The 18,697-nt window shown below is 36.9% G+C and overlaps 4 protein-coding genes across 4 annotated transcripts; 2 read left to right on the forward strand and 2 right to left on the reverse strand.

Moving 5' to 3' along the window:
* Positions 1-39: 39 nt before the first annotated feature.
* On the reverse strand, positions 40-2,970 carry LOC129892996 (uncharacterized). Its single transcript, XM_055968492.1, has 2 exons — positions 333-2,970; positions 40-91 (listed from the first exon to the last, which is right to left on the reverse strand). Exons 1-2 carry the CDS (start codon positions 2,873-2,875, stop codon positions 40-42), a joined length of 2,595 nt encoding a protein of 864 aa, XP_055824467.1. The 5' UTR covers positions 2,876-2,970.
* Positions 2,971-2,972: 2 nt separating this feature from the next.
* Positions 2,973-4,867, reverse strand: LOC129892997 (uncharacterized). Its single transcript, XM_055968493.1, has 3 exons — positions 4,075-4,867; positions 3,021-3,580; positions 2,973-2,976 (listed from the first exon to the last, which is right to left on the reverse strand). Exons 2-3 carry the CDS (start codon positions 3,578-3,580, stop codon positions 2,973-2,975), a joined length of 564 nt encoding a protein of 187 aa, XP_055824468.1. The 5' UTR covers positions 4,075-4,867.
* Positions 4,868-6,171: 1,304 nt separating this feature from the next.
* Positions 6,172-11,187, forward strand: LOC129891598 (cytochrome c oxidase subunit 6b-2). Its single transcript, XM_055967012.1, has 4 exons — positions 6,172-6,318; positions 8,105-8,193; positions 8,947-9,028; positions 11,015-11,187. Exons 1-4 carry the CDS (start codon positions 6,310-6,312, stop codon positions 11,066-11,068), a joined length of 234 nt encoding a protein of 77 aa, XP_055822987.1. The 5' UTR covers positions 6,172-6,309; the 3' UTR covers positions 11,069-11,187.
* A 3,917-nt stretch (positions 11,188-15,104) lies between these two features.
* LOC129891599 (tetraspanin-8-like) lies at positions 15,105-18,231 on the forward strand. Its single transcript, XM_055967013.1, has 2 exons — positions 15,105-15,881; positions 17,742-18,231. Exons 1-2 carry the CDS (start codon positions 15,384-15,386, stop codon positions 18,042-18,044), a joined length of 801 nt encoding a protein of 266 aa, XP_055822988.1. The 5' UTR covers positions 15,105-15,383; the 3' UTR covers positions 18,045-18,231.
* Positions 18,232-18,697: the final 466 nt, after the last annotated feature.

Consider the following 18,697-nt stretch of genomic DNA (forward strand, 5'->3'; position numbering starts at 1 on the left):
ACTTCTCATCCTGAAACTGTCTCTCCCGAATCTGGTCAATCAAGGAAGAACGTGCCTCCATAAAGGCAAGAACACCACCATTCTCTGAAATCTGCAACCGGACAAGGCTATTAGCTAGCCTCTGAACATCTCTAGCTAATGGTCGCTCCTCAACTCGGATCGCGGCAAGACTCCCCATACTAGAGGACTTCCTGCTCAAGGCATCCGCCACCACATTGGCTTTTCCTGGGTGGTACAAAATAGTCATGTCGTAGTCCTTCAGTAACTCAAGCCATCTACGTTGCCTTAAGTTCAGATCCCTCTGCCTGAATATATACTGAAGACTCCTATGATCGGTGAAGACCTCGCAATGCACACCGTATAGGTAATGACGCCATAACTTAAGCACGAAAACCACAGCCGCTAACTCCAAATCATGAGTAGGATAGTTTTTCTCATGGGCCTTCAACTGTCTCGAGGCATAAGCAACCACTTTTCCCTTTTGCATCAACACACCGCCTAACCCAATGCCAGAAGCATCGCAGTATACAGTAAATCCCACACCTTCCTCGGGTAGCGTCAAAATAGGAGCCGAAGTCAATAAAGTCTTGAGCTTTTGGAAGCTCGCCTCACATTCATCGGACCAATGAAAATCCACGGCCTTCTGAGTCAATCTAGTCAGTGGAGCTGCAATAGTGGAGAATCCATGCACGAACCGTCTATAATAACCAGCTAACCCCACAAAACTACGAATCTCAGTAGGAGAAGTAGGCCTTGTCCAACCTCTAACTGCCTCAATCTTAGCTGGATCCACTCTAATCCCCTCTTTGGACACCACGTGTCCTAAAAATGTAACAGAATCAAGCCAAAATTCACACTTGGAGAACTTTGCATACAACTTTTCTTCCCTCAATTTCTGAAATACCAACCTCAAATGACGGACATGATCTGCCTCAGTTTTGGAATACACCAAGATGTCATCAATGAATACTATCACAAAAGAGTCTAAGTATGGGCGAAACACTCCATTCATCAACTCCATGAATGCTGCAGGGGCATTTGTCAACCCAAATGACATCACCAAAAACTCGTAGTGACCATAACGAGTCCGAAAAGCTGTCTTAGGGATATCTGACGCCCTAATCTTCAACTGATGATAACCGGACCTCAAGTCTATTTTGGAAAACAATGCCGCTCCCTGTAGCTGATCAAATAAATCATCAATACGGGGAAGAGGATACTTATTTTTAACAGTTACCTTATTCAACTGTCTGTAATCGATACACATCCTCATAGTCCCATCTTTCTTCTTTACAAACAGAACTGGTGCACCCCAAGGAGATACACTAGGGCGAATAAACCCCTTACTCAACAAGTCTTGCAACTGATCCTTCAACTCCTTCAATTCAACTGGAGCCATGCGATATGGAGGAATAGAAATGGGTTTAGTGCCAGGCTCTAAGTCAATAGCAAAGTCAATATCCCTATCCGGAGGAATACCAGGAAGATCAGTAGGAAATACATCAGAAAACTCCTTAACCACTAGAACAGTATCTATAGGAGGTGACTCAATACTGGTATCCCGAATAAAGGCCAAATAAGACATACACCCTCTATCAATCAACCTCTGAGCACGAATATATGAGATAACCTTACCGGGATAGGAGCCACTAGTACCCTTCCACTCAATCCGCGGGGCACCAGGTATCGCTAAGGTAACAGTTTTTGCATAACAATCGAGAATAGCATGATGGGGAGAAAGCCAATCCATACCCAATATCACATCAAAATCTACCATCCCCAGAATAATCATATCTACCCAAGTATCATACCCGGCCAAGGAAACAAGACAGGATCGATATACTCGATCCACCACTAAGGGTTCACCCACGGGTGTAGAAACATGAACGGGCACGGACATACGATCACATGTCAAATCAAAGTTAGATGCAAAATAGGCAGACACATAGGAAAATGTAGATCCGGGATCAAATAATACAGATGCAGGTCGATGACAGACTGGGACAATACCTGTGATAACGGCGTCAGAAGCCTCAGCCTCGGGTCTCCCTTGAAAAGCATAACACTGAGCTCCCCTACCACCTCCGACCTGCCCAACACCTCTACCTCCTCCCTGAGGGACTATAGCACCACTAGCACCCCTACCAGGAGTGCGACCACCTCTACTAGCCTGGGCTCTACCTCGACCTCTGACCGGCGGTGCTGATCCTCTAACTAAAACTGAAGAACTAGGCTGGGTTCCTCCTCGACCCTGAGATGTACACTGCCATGAAAGATGATCTGGATCACCACAAGTATAACATACTCTCCCATGCGAAAACCTCTGCGATGAACCTGCAGAACTTGTATAACTACCCCGACTCATCTGCCTCTGTTGCGACCCCTGGTAACTCTGACCTGTACTATATGACCCACGAGGTGTCTGACCATCCTCAGAAGCTGGCATAGATGCATGAACTGGCCCTCTACGCTGAAAGGAACCACCTCCTCTATAGGACCCTCTACCTCCAGATGAGGTACCCGAAAACTGACCAGAAGCACGGGCCCTCTTGGGGTCCCCGAACTCCTCTCTCTCCATCAACTCCGCCTCCTTGGCAGCACCCACAATGGACTGGAAAGAAGCACCCTCACGGGCCGGTCGAAAAACTGCTGTACGAATAGTATAGTTCAGTCCTCGCACAAATCTGCGAATCCGCTCTGTCTCATCAGGAAGGACAGCCATGGCATGTCTGGACAGCTGGTAGAAACGAGTCTCATATTCAGCAACTGTAAGTCCTTCCTGCCTCAAATTCTCAAACCGTAATCGGCTCTCTTCCTTCACACTCCAGGGGATGAAACGGTCATAAAAGGCACTAGCAAACTCATCCCAAGTCATCTGGGGTGACCCAACTGGTCTGGAACTCGTATACACTCTCCACCACTCTCTGGCTGGTCCACGCAACTGTAGTGTAGTATAACGAACTCCATGAGTCTCAGCTAACCCTATTGTCTCCAACAACTCTCGGCACATGGTCAAGAACTCGTGTGCATCCTCAGTCTTTCCCCCCTGAAACTGTGGAGGGTCCATTTTTCGGAACCTCTCATATCGGCGTTGCTCGTCGTCAGTCAACATGAGCACAGGTGCAACCTGGGCTCCTCCTACCTGTATTCCATCCTCATCCGCTCTAGGGCCCGCAGGTGGCTGGTCCACCGGATCTCGAACAATTGGAATCTGATGCTGCCGTGGGGTCTGAGCTCTTGCTCTAGTTTGAGAACCCTCAGGTGTACCATTCACCCTCACACTCTGATTAAATCCTTCGAGCGCATCCAATACTCGTATCAAAGTGGCCTGAAGCAATGGTGCAGTAGCAGACTCTTGAGGGACCTGTTCCTCTCTACCATCAATCTGTGGCTCAAGAGAAGCCTCTCTAGCACGACCTCTAGCTGGCGCCGCCCCTCGGGCACGACCTCTGCCTGCCGCCACACCCCGACCACGGCCTCTAGTTCGGCCTCTATCCCTACCCCTAGTTGTGGTTCCAACATTAACCTCGGGAAGTGCCTCTCTTCCTCTACCTCTAGTCGTAATTCTGGTCCTGGCCATCTGTCAGAAGGGACACGCAAAAATTCAGTACCAACACAACACGCACGATACAAAGTGAAAGAACAAAAGGGAAATTTCCTAAAAGTCCTCATAGCCTCTCGAAGATAAGTACAGACGTCTCCGTACCGATCCGCAAGACTCTACTTAAACTTGGCTTGTATACACGTGAGACCTATGAACCTGGGGCTCTGATACCATCTTTGTCACGACCCGAATTCGGGTGTGATGGCACTCATCTCAATCCACCGAGATAAGTCAGCCTAATACCCAATGAAAGATAGATGCGGAAGAAAAAGAAATAAATCCAAATCTAACTTAACCGAAAATAAGTAAAACAAACTCAAACTCCCCCAAGATTGGTTGTCACGTGTACAAGCCACTAATTTATTATCGAAGCACGAAAAGAAATACAGTCACAATGTCTTTGTCTCTAGAATAGGACTAAAACATAAGAAACGAGCAAGAGGTGTCCGCTAGATAGATGTAACAGCTACCTCGACACTCGGAATGATAATATCCTCAGAAGCGGTAGTAAACTGTAGGAGATCAAGCAGGCCTGTGCTCACAACCTACACAAGTGTGGAAGCAAGGGGTGAGTACCAAACAACACGGTACTCAGCAAGTGGATAACTAAAACTAAGCAAAGCTTAATAGATACAAGTACTCCTGTCCTCCCAACCGAACCTCCTTAACTACAACCTGCATAAAATCAGCCCAACTCTACACTTGTACAATAACAACAGTAATACAGTCCACAAATTCTCATCAATGAATCATACCAAGTCAAGTTCAACATACACAGAGCAATATAGGGGTAAACACAAATTCACAAATGTCAGAAAGGTGCAATGCAATGCAATAAAATGATGCATGTCTGTCCTATCGGTACACATCCGCTGAATCACAGTCCGGAACCCATGGGGGACATTTCTGTCCATGTAACCTGCCACGGAGCGTGTGGCCCGTCCCCTCAATATATATATCTTGCCACGGAGCGTGTGGCCCGACCCCTTTATTTCATAATATCTGCCACGGAGCGTGTGGCCCGACCCCTTTGTTCATATTACCTGCCACGGAGCGTGTGGCCCGACCCCTTTTGTTTCATATCATTTTCAGTATCAACACAATATGTCAGAACCAGTGCAATCAATTCATGTTCATATAATTCACGATAATAACATGACAACCACAATAATTTTTCATATCTCACATCAACATAGTCATTTCACATGTCCAAAATCACAACATATCAATTCCACCAATACATGTCATTAGATCACCATTTTATACCCTCATCTCCATTTTTTTTTTTAAGGTCAATCATACAGTCAATAATCCAGTCCAATTTTTTATTACTCCCTAGTATATATGACACGGAAATACAAGCATCTATAAGCTTAAACTGAGGTTTAGAAATTCACTTGCCTCAAATAATCAAGAAATTACTTCGGGACTTGAGCCTTCCCTTTTCGTTGGGCCTCCAAATAAGTATAATCTAATCAAATAAATAACCACAATAAGATTTCAAGAAGAACAACCCCCATATTACTATATGTCTAACTTAGACTCAATCTATAGTCAATTTCCTAATTTGGATGTCAATTAGTATATCAAGTCTCATAGCCTTAAATTTTAAGCTTAGGGTTAAGTCCCAATTTCTCCAAATATATAAAATCTAATGATCTTCATTTAATACAATACACCTAATATTTAATTACATATATCAATACTTAAATCATGGAATGATAACTATAAGAAAATCCGAAATCAAAGCTAAGGTACACAAAGACTACATCTAACCATGTAAATGAATATTAAACCACCGAATTAGACCACAAACAAACATAAAAAAAAAACTATTGTCAATAAATCAATGATCCATTCTGTAGCATCTTAGCCTAATAATTATCCCACAATTATTGTCCAATCATTACCCATAGTTTACCACTAATATTCTAGAAATTTTCCAACATAACTCGTGCAGCAATTCAATTCTTCTTATTTTATTTTTTTCCTTCTTAAAAACTTGAACTAACAAAGAATATCATAGTGGATGAAAAGTCAAAAGACATAAAACTATGCAAACTAATTGATATGCTCTAAATCAATGGATTTTATTTTTACCTCGAGAAATCGTGGTTGCTCTTCGTCTTTCAAGACAGGCGACAGGTGAGTTTCTGTTCTATTTTTTTTTTGTAAAAGTAATTAGATACTAAAAGTGACAAACCCTACTAACCTATTTTAATAAATAAAGTGGTTTAAGATATTAACTAAACTAACACTTTAGTCCATCAATTAAATTAGTTATCTAAAGTTACCCCTTAACTAATTAACCTAGTTATTGAATAGTCCAAATTTATATTTTTATTTTATTTTATTATTATTATTATTATTATTATTATTATTTTTTTTTTTTTTGGAGAGAATATTTTATGGAAGAGAGATTACTCATTCTCAAAATGACCAAACGGGTCATTACATCACTAATCTTCAATACATTTATTTTTTATTTTATTTTTTTATCCAACTTCGAAAATAATACCTTTTTTGGTCAGTGAACCCCCCCCCCAAAAAAAAAGAATTTAGAAAAAATAAGAAATAAAATTTAAAAACAATACCCAAATGAATCGGATCTAGAATTATAAACTTATAATTAATCCTTCACTAATCTTCTTTTTCTTTTCATTTCAGTCAATTTTGAAGCTTCTCCTCATTGATTTGCATCAGCCATGGCCGAGGTAAAGCAAAAATTTTCCAAGAAAAGACAAACCCTAGTTTGATTTTGTTATAATAGTCTAAATTTTCCTTTTCAAACTTTTTTTCATTCGTTTTGGGTGATTCAATTCTTATTCATGGATTTCAAAGGATTTAATTGATATATGGTGAGTTAATATAAAAGAACAGATTTTTATAGGAAATTTTTGTAGTTTCTTTGACGATCTAATAGTTTTATGCAGAACCCATGTTGGTTGTTGTTTTGGTTGATGTGTATGTGCTTAGATAAATATGTATAGATGTGGGATTTTTCTTTTTTTTTTCCGGATAACGGTGGTGTCCGGGCAAGCTTGGGCTCACCTGGACAAATGATTGGTTAGACAAATACGAATAGACGTGGGATTTTTTTTTATTACTGTGGTGTCTGGGCAAGTTTGGGCAACACTTCAACTAATGGTCGGTGTGTATGTGTTTAGATAAATATGTATAGATGTGGGATTCTTTGTTTTAATAACCGTGATGTTTGAGCAAACTTCCGTGCACCTTGACTAATTTTATGGGGTACATGCCACCTCCCAGTAGGTACTAGGTAACTTTGTTCACCAAGGCTACAATAGATGGAAAGTGTTTTGTGTCTACTGAGATTTGAACGTGAGACCTCATGATTCTCAATCCATTTCATTGACCACTGTGCCACATCCTTGGGTGTTGTGGGATTTTTTCTTATTTGCGTGTGTAAGGTGAGTTTTAGTTCTTTTTAGTCAAAGAATTGCTTGTAGAGGTTATTGGTTTTATGGGTTATGGATGAATATGGAAGTTGGTGTATGGAAAGGTGTAAAGTCCAAGTCTTTCATCTAAGCGTTTTCATGTGAGGAATAAGTAAAGAACTAAAACACAACGGGGAAAAAAGTTGAAGAATTTGGATGAATAGGTTGTATACTTGAAGGATTGCGGTATTGGATTCAACTAGATTGTTGGATTGTGATTGAATGAAGACAATTTTTCGAGTTCTGTGAAATAGTACTAAGCTTTAGCAGCAATTTAGAATGATGTTTGAGGTATGAGATCTCATCTCCAGCTTAAATGAGTTCTAGAAATTGTTAGTTTGTAGCCTACATGCTTCAAGTATTTTTCTTTTTTACTGAGATGGTGGTAAGTTAATCAGAAACAACCTCTCTACCTCCCAAGATATGGGTAAGGTCTACGTACACTCTACCCTCTTCATATCCCACTTGTAGGAGTACATTAGGTATGTTATTGTTGTTGTTGTTGGTGACAAGTTTATCGAATTTATAATCAGGTTAACAATTCACTTAAGGTCGATAACACATTCAAGGTTTTCACTGTAGAGAATTTGTGAGGCTTGTCTGTGGAAATGACTTCAATCTTCTCTCAGTATTTTTGATAAGAAGATTGCTCAGTGTCACTGCGTTTAAAAGGTGGGTCGCGTGATGTTACCAGAAACTACTGTTTGTTTCACTTTTGAGGACAATAATGTGAATATGTTTACCTGTCGCATTAAGTTTCTCGATTTAACATTCAGTTTGGTATAGATCTTTTGGTTTTTGGTATTCAGAAAGCTTCAGTTTTAGAAATAGAGGACTTTACGATTCTTGTTGTAGCCAGCAAGTATTATATTGATAAAAGGTAAAAACAAATTGTAACTAAAAATGAAAGATAAGTTGCAATGCTCTCTCTTTTTAAGGTGTTTAATAATTTTCTGCATCTTCGTGAACGGATTTCACTTGGATTACTTTGGTACTTGTTACTCACATTCTGTTGATGCCTTCCCCCCTGTGTGTCTTTCAGATTGAACTTAAGACTGCCCCAGCTGATTTCAGGTTCCCAACAACCAACCAAACTAGGCACTGTTTCACACGCTATGTCGAGTTTCATAGGTAAATTCCCATGCTTTTTACAGAATTTGGTGCTTCATAGACTTGTTACTCTGCTGTTTGTGTAAGCATGACGTTTAACGGATTAATAATTAGAAGACTTGGGAATCGATCTTTATTTCTTCTCTGAAAGAGAACAATGAAAGGTTTGTTCTAGGTTAGTGTCCACCAGATTAAAATCATCTGCTAAACTAGGGGCTGAACTCTCATTATTGAAATTTTGCTTAGACGGTTTGGAATCCTGCTTAATGCATGCCTTCTGCAGTGAAACAGGATTGTTTAATTTTACGACGTAATAAATTGTGGGTTACTCGAGCCGAGGGTCTTTCGGGAACAACCTCTCTACATCCTCGAGGTAGAGGTAAGGTCTGCGTACACTCTACCCTCCGCAGACTCTGATTAAGGGACTACACTAGGTTTGTTGTTGTTGTTGTGAAGATGCACTTATCATCCCCCCCATCCACCAACCCAAAAAATGGTAAAGAGACGAAATGGTGGATTTAGTGTAGTGGGTGGAATTGGTTCCAGACCTGATAAAGTCTATTAATTTACGCGTCCAATCTTTTGAAAAAAAGGAAAAAATGTCAGTCCAATATTTGTTGTCAGCTTTTAGAAGATCGTTTAACTTGATACTGCTTTTTCTAACCTTGTGAGCTTGGATTGTTCTTGCAATATGTGGATCTTCTGAAGTTGTTACTTTGAGGCGTAATCATTTTGTGGCTGTTTTATTAACTCTTGCTTCTTCACAAACCTCAGGTGTGCTGCTGCAAAAGGTGATGAGGCTGCTGACTGCCACAAATTCGCAAAATACTACCGTGCACTTTGCCCTGGTGAATGGGTGAGTGATATGCTTATTAACTTGTATTTTGGTGTGTTTCAAGTGATAAGGTATCGTGTAATTTGTGGTGAGCAATAGTTCATCGGTTTGCTTTTTCGCATTATCCCCTTCCATTCCTCTTTTTTTTTTCCATTTCAATTGATCAAGCATGGTTATTGGAGCTTTACTTGCCTTTGAAAATCTTACAGAAGTTTAAGCCATAATTTGAGATGAAAGGGCACTTTAATATAGATAATGATTTTGTGAATTTGCGTATGATCCTTGAGCCGTGATTCTCTGCCTGACCAAAGTAATTTTCGTGAACTCTTCAAATAGTACATCGTGGATGTGTTAAATACATATGCGGGTCTAAACCAATTTTTTCTAGTCTGAAATCAATGTAAAAAAAAAGAAGAAGGTTCTCTATGGCATAAACGCCGCAGGAATCTCACTTCTGCATTCAGTTTCTATTACGTTTTCTGTTCTCTCATGCTTTCAGCTAGAGGCCATTGAGGTGGATTTTGTTATTGGTACACAAGATTGATGTAAATTTGACCAAATAGAAGAGATATCTAAGTCGTGTGCATGAATATTGAGTGCCTACGACATTTTTCCGTCTTTTCTTGATGTGGGAGAAAGACTAGGTGATTAGGTGTGTCATGACATGCTCCGTGAATACATCCTATCCTTGTTCACGACATGCCAAAGTCCCAAACTTTTCATCAGAGTGTTGATCCACTCTACTACTATAAGATTGTATGTTAGGTATCTCCTCTTTTGGGTGACAGTTAGCCGAGTCTTGTGCATTTGTCATTTGTCAATCAAGTCTGGTGGTGCAACGAGTATTACATGGGAAGTGATTCTAAAGCCCGTTTCTCGAAGAAAAAAACATAATGTGATTAGTGATTTGTCTATGTGAATGCTCGGTCATTTTTAACTCCTAATCCCTTTTTTCTTTTTTCAACACAAATTTAGATTCATATGCCCTTTCCTCCTTCCGGTGATAAGCCGGAGGAAGGTGAGGATGACGTCAAGTCATCATGCACTTTATGCCATGGGTGACACACATGCTACAATGGCCGAGACAAAGGGTCGCGATCCCGCAAGGGTGAGCTAACCCCAAAGACCAGTCCCCGGTTCGGATTGCAGGCTGCAACTCGCCTGCATGAAACCGGAATCACTAGTAATCACCGGTCAGCCATACGACGTGAATTTGTTCCCGGGTCTTGCACATCGCCAGTCACACTATGGGAGCTGTCCATGCCCAAAGTCGTTACGTTAAGCGCAAGGAGGGGGATGCCGAAGGAAGGCTAGTGACTGGAGTGAAGTCGTAACAAGGTAACCATACTGGAAGGTGCGGTTGGATCACCTCCTTTTCAAGGAGAACCAATTTGATGTCAACTATTGTTAACTAATTCAATTTACATGACAATCTACAACTTGTATATGTAGAGGGCTCTCAATTTTGTTAGTCAAAACACCACCTAAATAATTTGTTTTACGCAAACCAAAGGATTCTAGGTCCACAAAGTAGGGGTATGGTATGAGTACATACACTCTATCCTCCCCAGACTTCGCTTATGGGATTATACAATTATCTCTGCATGGATGTACATGCCTCTTGAGTAAATTGAAATTACTTCCTGATAAACAATATTGGATTTAGTGCTACTATATCAACGGTGAATAAGACTTTATCCAACTTGCTGGCATCATCAAGTCCCTTGCTTGTATCGTGTTTTGTTTTTAGCTAAGTTAAAGGTTTTACGATCCAGTGATTTTATATCTTTATTTTATCACAAGTAGATATCTCATGACTTAGCCTATATATGCTTAAAGATAAAGTAATATTCTTGATCAATGTTGTTATATTTCCAGCTTCCTCTTGTTCCGACCTTTGATGCTAAACTAAGCTAAAATCTGTGGCTGGTATTGTCATGTTGCGAATTCCTTTATCTTTTGTCATCGTGGATATCGTGTTTTCTTAGTTCTCGCATATATCTGCAGGTTGACAAGTGGAACGAGCAGAGAGAGAACGGGACTTTCCCAGGCCCTCTTTAATTAGTTACCATCAGATTTGCAACATCCTTTTGGTTAATAATGAAGAAGCATTTGTTTGCATTGATGTTCTTGTTTGAATTGTCAAGGTATCAATAAGGAAAACTTCTTTCTACTTGTTATTACTTTGAAAAAGCCTTGGAGCTTTATACAGTTTCTCAGTTTTTATTCATTGGATTTTTGTTCTTATTCAAATGGTTAAAGATATGGTCTTTTTCTGCGTCTTTTTCTTCTCTCATGTTGGGAATCAGTATAGCTCTTTCACTAAGAAAGAAGATTACATGCTGAACTTTGCTTTACTTGAGCCTATGGTCTTTCGGAAATAACTCTACATGAAGGTAGGGCTAAGGTCTATGTACATACTAATGGAAAAGTTAATCAGACCTCACTTGTGGGAATACACTGGGTAACGTTTCCTCACTGATCGCCGCCTGTTTGTCATTTGGGCATGGCGGCACCTTCCCTTGTATTCTCGGAGCTTTTTGGTCCCTTTCGTCAAGTAGTTAGGACACATTATCTATTCTTGTTGAAAAAATTTACTAGGCATATCACCTGCTTGAGTCTCTCTTGATTCAAGGTTCTTCTTCTTGATGATTCAAGGTGTCCTTGAGTTGAGTCATGAAAATCGAGTTGATATGAAAATCAAGTAATGTTCATACAAACATGTATTCACACCTGCACATGTGATTGAATATACAAGAGAGTTCACACCATTAGGAAAAATTCATAATGTAGCTTGACTTACCAACTTGATCGCCAATGTTTGAATGTCAGGTGCTATGATGCTGAAGTAATCCATACTCTCACTTAAGTGTTTACATAATTCTAATGATTACATGACGTGTTTTTACGTATGTTATTATTACTTCACTATAGTGAAAAATTAACGTTGGATGCCTCCAATGGTATGACTTAATGGTCAATGAAGTGGGTTGAGAATCATGAGGTCTTATCATCTCAAGTTCAAAACCTAGCACAAGTAGTAAAAGTGTAATGTGATTTCTTTCTATATGTTTAAAGCTTGATGGACAATAACTATGCTGATGGGTGATTGTATATACAACCTACAAGTAGTTAAAATGTACACAAATTAATTGGAATATCATGATTTTTTGAATTTTTTTGGAATATGCATTAATCACCACGGTCAAGTGACTAGTTGGCATACTTAAAAAGCATGCTTCCTAACTTCAATTCATTTATTTGTTAGTTAAGTTAGGTCTATTAAAATATTACTACTTAGTACATCTTTCTTCTCCTTCTATCTTGGTCAAATTCAAAACAATAATAAATGAATATTTTTAGGATCATATGTTTATTTTTGTCATTTAATCCCCCCCCCCCCCCCCCAAAAAAAATAAATAAATAAAAATAAATAAATAAGGAATTAGGTTTATCTAGGCTGTGGTATCCATGTAATATGCCTCAAGTCAATGGGATTTTCTCACTTTTTTTTATTGCTTCCCAATTTTATTATAAAAATGCTGGGAATATTAAGGTGGCTTTTGTTTGAAAGTAATTTGAAAAATAGACCAACATTGGAATGGTGGGATCTGTCACACACTTAATCAAGAGATCTTGGATTGAAGGGTTTTTTTTTTTATTGAAAGCGCTGTTCCTAAAAATGGACCATGCACAATACGAATTCGAATTTAATTAAATTTTAATATAAATATACATCAAATATCGAATGAGAAATCAAAAAAATAATAATTAAAAAAGTGAAGTGAAAGCCCAGTTTTTGTAGTATAAAGTACTTCTTGCCCAGTTTTTGTAATATAAAGTACTTCCACCATTTCATTCCTCTGACACAATTTTTTTATTATTTTATTTCACAAAAAAAAAGTATTTTAATTTTTGTGAGAATCTTTTATAACTATATAAATATTATGTCATGATTAAGTCAAATATAATCATATAAATTAGAACGAAAAAATAATATTTTTTTTCAAAAATATATTTTTTAAAAATTTTCCAAAACTCAAAAATTAAAATGGCAGTGTGAAAAAGACTACTCTTAAGATATGTAATTTAAATAGGACTAGAATCACAATTAAACCAATTTTTTTTGAAAGAAAGATTAATATAATCAAATCAAGTATTTTTATTTTTACTTAATCAAAATAATGATAGGAAAAAGAGTCCAAAATTAAATGAATTTACTGATTTTTAAGAACATTCCAAGCAAGTTCATTATTAAATTCATATGTTAAAAAAAATACTCTTAAGAAACTTTCATATTTTACACGTTACGCGGACTATTACCAAATCTGGTCAACATTAATATAAACTTTATAAATATTCCACTGCCTACGTGTGACCTATATACAATATATAATATTGCTACTACTATTATTAAAATGATTTGATGCAATGATTAAAGTTTATTATCGTGTGATTAGAAAGTCATTAATATAAGTAGTAGAAAATAACTTTTTCGAGTCATCAAATTTAGTGTACCGAATTGCTCATTTGTTGTTATTGCTCATTTGTTGTTATTACCTGACGAAGATATAGACACATAGTGATAAATTTAAAATTTTCAACGAGAAGAGTTAAACTAATTCTTTCTCTTGACCTATTTACATATAAAGTAAACTTTCCAACAAAATTATTTAAATCGAGGGTTTATTAAAAATAACTTCTTTAGCTTGTTAAAGTAAAATTGTATACACGTCACATAATTCTTCAAACTCCATTTATAAATTAGTACACTGAATATATTATTATTATATTGTTTTTCTTCCTTTGTTTCCTTTAAGACTTTTTCAAGTAATATACGTAAATATTCAACTACGTGTGTACTGAAAATGATATTTTGGAGCTTTCAAAAGACTTCGTCACCATTTATTTAGAGAAATATAAACAAAGAAAACTTCTTCACCACTAGTGAAAAAAGACATTAGTCTAAAGAAAATTATTACAATTTAAGAAATTTTAAACATTTGGGATTTTGCTTTAAAGAAAATGCATTATATTGTAGGACCATTTAATTAGAATGGTAGGTGTTGTGTAAAATCATGCTATTTTTTGGAAGCTTATTACTTCTTCTGTCTCATTTTAGTTATGGTAGTTTTTTTTTTGAGAGTCAAATTATATGAACTTTAATTAACATTTTAAGATATATTTTTTATCATATTAATATGAAATTGAAAAAAATTATAACTTATAGTACTTTTCATATATTTTTGAATATCTAATTTTTTACTTTATAATATTGAATTAAAGTAATATAATTTAACTTTAAAAATTAGTCAAATTTACTTTCGAAAAACACAATATGACAACTAAAATAAGACGGAAAGAGCAAAAGATAATCATGAGAGAGTGAGCAGATCGCGATTTGTGATTATTTGCAAATTCGTTGCATAAGTAAAATGAAAGAGCAAAGTGTAAATATCCGTTCGAAATCTTGTATATATTAATTTTTGTTTGGGAGCAAAGTGGACAATTTATGTCGATATTGGCATTTTCGACAACGAACTCTTGAGTCGCCTCATTCTTGAGCCAGCAAATTCTGAATAACCTTCCTATCATAAATTAAAGATATACTTATCTCCAAAAAAATTTATATCGTCCATTCGAATCATCACAATTACGACTAAAGAGGGGAATGAAGATATGTTTTCTTTTTCGTTTTAAGGATATATTTTCCCCTCACTTACTTTTTGTTCTCTTTTTATAATAATATTAGTTAATTCTTTTTATTCACAGTAACATCAAAAGTTGACGGTTACGTTTTGCTAACTGCAGTGGGACCCACATTTTACCTGGTCAAATTTTTTTAGGGTAACTGATAAAGTACCAAAAATATTTTAATTACGAATCATAAAAATAATCTCTTACTGAAATATAAAAAAAGACTACATATAATAAGATTTTGCAATTTATTTTTGTTGACTTATAACTTAAGTGTATCGGATCGACTTTACGATCCCTAAGTAGTTTGATTACACGCGCCACACGTCTTGGTAAACTTCTTAGCCCCTTCCTCTCTCTCAAGTTACACCGATTCCCACCGTGTTCTTCTCCAGTTATATATATATATATATATTATATGTACCCATAACACCTTCAACCCCTCCATAACTTCACAACAATCACCCCCAATTCTCTCAAAAATTCAGTTTTCACATCTAGGTCTGTCTTGTTTTTGATCATTCTCGAATCTCTCTCTTGTGGGTATTCCTTGTTTTTCCTCAAAACCCCCAAATTTTGAATCTTTCTCTTGTGGGTATCTCTTGTTTTTGCTCAAAACCCCCAAATTTCGAATCTTTCTCTTGTGGGTATCTCTTGATTTTGTTCAAAACCTTCAAAAATGGTGCGTTGTAGCAACAATTTAGTGGGGATTTTGAACATAGTGACCCTTTTACTGTCGATCCCAATTATAGGAGGAGGGATATGGTTGTCAAGACAAGCAAACACAGAGTGTGAGAGGTTTCTTGAAAAGCCAGTAATAGCATTAGGAGTTTTTATATTGCTTGTTTCATTGGCTGGTATAATTGGATCTTGCTGTAGAGTGACTTGGTTACTTTGGGTTTATCTACTTGTTATGTTCTTGTTGATTTTGCTTCTTTTCTGTTTCACAATATTTGCTTTTGTGGTGACTAATAAGGGTGCTGGTGAAAGAATTGCTGGTAAAGGGTATAAGGAGTATAAATTTGGGGATTATTCTAATTGGTTGCAGAAAAGAGTTGATAAGAATTGGAATAGGATTCATAGTTGTTTGCAGGATAGTAAGATTTGTGATAGCTTGATTCAGGGATCTAATACTAAAGCTGATGATTTCTTCAAGGAACATCTATCTGCTCTTCAGGTATATACATATTTTCTTCAAGTTTTTAATGTTTATGGTGTACTTGATTTGCCACTATATTGCTTTTATGTGTATATAGTAGATGGTGTATGTAAATGTAATAGATATGAATCCCCTTGATGAAAATCTTGTCTCCGTCACTGGTTTTGTTTTGTACATGAAAATCTTGCCTTCACCGGAATATCACACCTTATATATAAGGTCAAAATTAGTTTACGTGTTGAATCTCCTTTATGAAAATCCTGCCTTTGTCACTGGTTTTGTTTTGTACATGAAAATCATGCTTTAGGGAACCCCTTCACCCTTATATGTAGAGGATGAATCCCTTATATGTAAGGTCAAAATAAGTTTATGTGTATATAGTAGAGGATGAATCCCTGATGAAAATCTTACCTCCGTGGACCCCAACGCCAGGATATCACACTATATATGTAAGGTCAAAATGTTATTTCTATGTGTATATCGTAGATGATAACCCCTCTTGACGAAAATCATGGCTCATTTTGTCTTGCCTCCATGTTGTATGCTATGCTTCTCCATGGTATCTGTTATTTTCTAGATCTATATGTGTTCTTGAATAAGTTAAGAGGCAGATTTTGGTCTTGCTTGTGTGAAATCTAGTTTTTGTTTATTTGATTATATTGTTCGGACTCTCAAAAAGTTATTGTCGCACCATGTCAGATTGCACTATTTTCGGAGAATCCTGCATGACCCGTTGATATTTTTAAAGAATTTAAGCAACGTAGCTTTTGGTAGTTGACCTATACTTGTCTTGACTTGGGGTTGTGCTTTAGAATTTGAAGGTTTTAGTTAGGTCATGAAAATAACTACTCAGTAACTTTTCTCTAGTTAATTATGAATTTTCTTTTGCTTTACTTTATATAAAGTTGAAAAAACTGTAGGACTTTGACTCTATTGGTGATAGTGGTTATAATGGGTCTTTTTGTGTAAAGAGATACACCTTTACAATCATTTAAATCAGTTTGCTGAAAATGATGATAAACCTTTTTATTTTTTAGAAAAACAGTCTTTTTAAAAAAATTGGTGCATTATGTATAAAGGTAGTATTCTTAACCTTTAAATATTCATTTCTAAATGTGGTTGCTGAGTTAAAGAGTTGATTCTTTTTGTTTCCTCAAAGAAAAGCTTGAAAATATTGTTTAAAAGTTGAGGCTTTTTGTTAAAAAGGCAAATACCTTAAAGCATGTCGGAAAGTTATACTATGCAAATAGGAAAACAATAATATTTTTGTATGTACATTAATTCTTGAATACCCTTGACATTAGATAACAACGGTTTAACTCTTAGGTGTGACATTTATGTAACCTTTTGAGTCCCCTAGTTGGAATTTCTTTCGCTACCACTATCAAGCTGTGGTTGTAAAAATCTTATGTCCTACTCGGGCTCTTCAAAAATGTCGCTGCACCCGTGTTGGATCCTGCAAAAAGGCATTGCTTTTGAATGATCCACACACCTGATGATCTTTTTGGAGAGTCGAGCAACATAGGTGAAAATGCATCATCAATCTTTTTACCTTTTCTTGGAGATGGCTCTTATAGCTATAATTTATTTTGTAAGTGTCTACTAGTAATTGTTTCTTTCTGTTCTAACATGGTTCTTGCTCCTCTAATGTTACCCCCATCCTGTTTTTTTTTTTTTTATAAGTTTTCAAGGGATATCATAGCTCTAGACTTTTTTATTATTGATTTTTCTTTCATTAAATCCAGCGTGGGAATGATCCTCTACTATATTATTTGTGCAATCGTGTATGCTTGTGTGTAGTGAGTTAACATGCCTCGTTGAATTTGTTTCACATAGTTTTCTTATTATATGTCCCTGACATGGTTAACTATCTTGCAGTCTGGTTGCTGCAAGCCATCAAATGACTGTAACTTTGACTACGTGAGCCCAACAAACTGGACTAGGACATCGACCCCATCTGTTGCCAATCCAGACTGTGATAAATGGAGCAACGACCCGAATGTATTGTGCTATGGCTGCCAATCCTGCAAAGCCGGGCTGCTAGACAACATCAAGAGCGACTGGAAGAGGGTGGCTGTGCTCAACATCATTTTCCTCGTCTTCCTCATCATCGTCTACTCTATCGGATGTTGTGCCTTCAGGAACAACCGAGAGGACAATGCTTGGAAGCGTTATCCTTGAATGCTCTCTCTCGACTGGTTTATGTTGCGTGTCGTATAGACTATAGATCACTTAGTATGAGTTTATGCATTTTCTTGTACAGAGTGTATTTCTTCTGCTAGACAATTTACTTTGGCTTTTGGATATATGTGAATTCCTATTATTGAATTCTTTGTTTAGAAGTTATATTTTTGCAGTTGCTTTTGGATCTAGAGTTGTGCTCTTTTCTTGATTAAATGAGTCTTTCATCAGTTCTTACTTCTTTTTCAGTTAAACAAACTTGTGTTAGATTTGTATGGTGGAGAGTTTTGCATAGCTTGATATTTTTGTGGGACTGCTTGTGTCCGGTATCAGTATTGATGCTCGTAAAAATTTCATATAGAGGGTAAACCGCTTCCAATCAGAGGCAGATGTGTACTTCTTGATTAGATTAGACTTTATCTCTTCGATTAGATTAGACTTTATCTCTTCTTGATTAGATGGAGACATCTTTTTCAGTTGGAACAAACTTATCTTTGATTTGTATGGTGGGAAATTTTGCATTTTTTGATATTCGATATTCGAATTGGGATTCAACTGAGTTTATATTTGCTTTGAGATTTTTGATTAAGAATAAAATGTATTTATCACTTTACTACAATTATCTTTTGTAGTTTCTTGATTTGAACTTGAGG

This window comes from Solanum dulcamara, chromosome 6 (assembly GCF_947179165.1).
Source record: "Solanum dulcamara chromosome 6, daSolDulc1.2, whole genome shotgun sequence".
NCBI classification, from domain to species: Eukaryota; Viridiplantae; Streptophyta; class Magnoliopsida; order Solanales; family Solanaceae; genus Solanum; species Solanum dulcamara.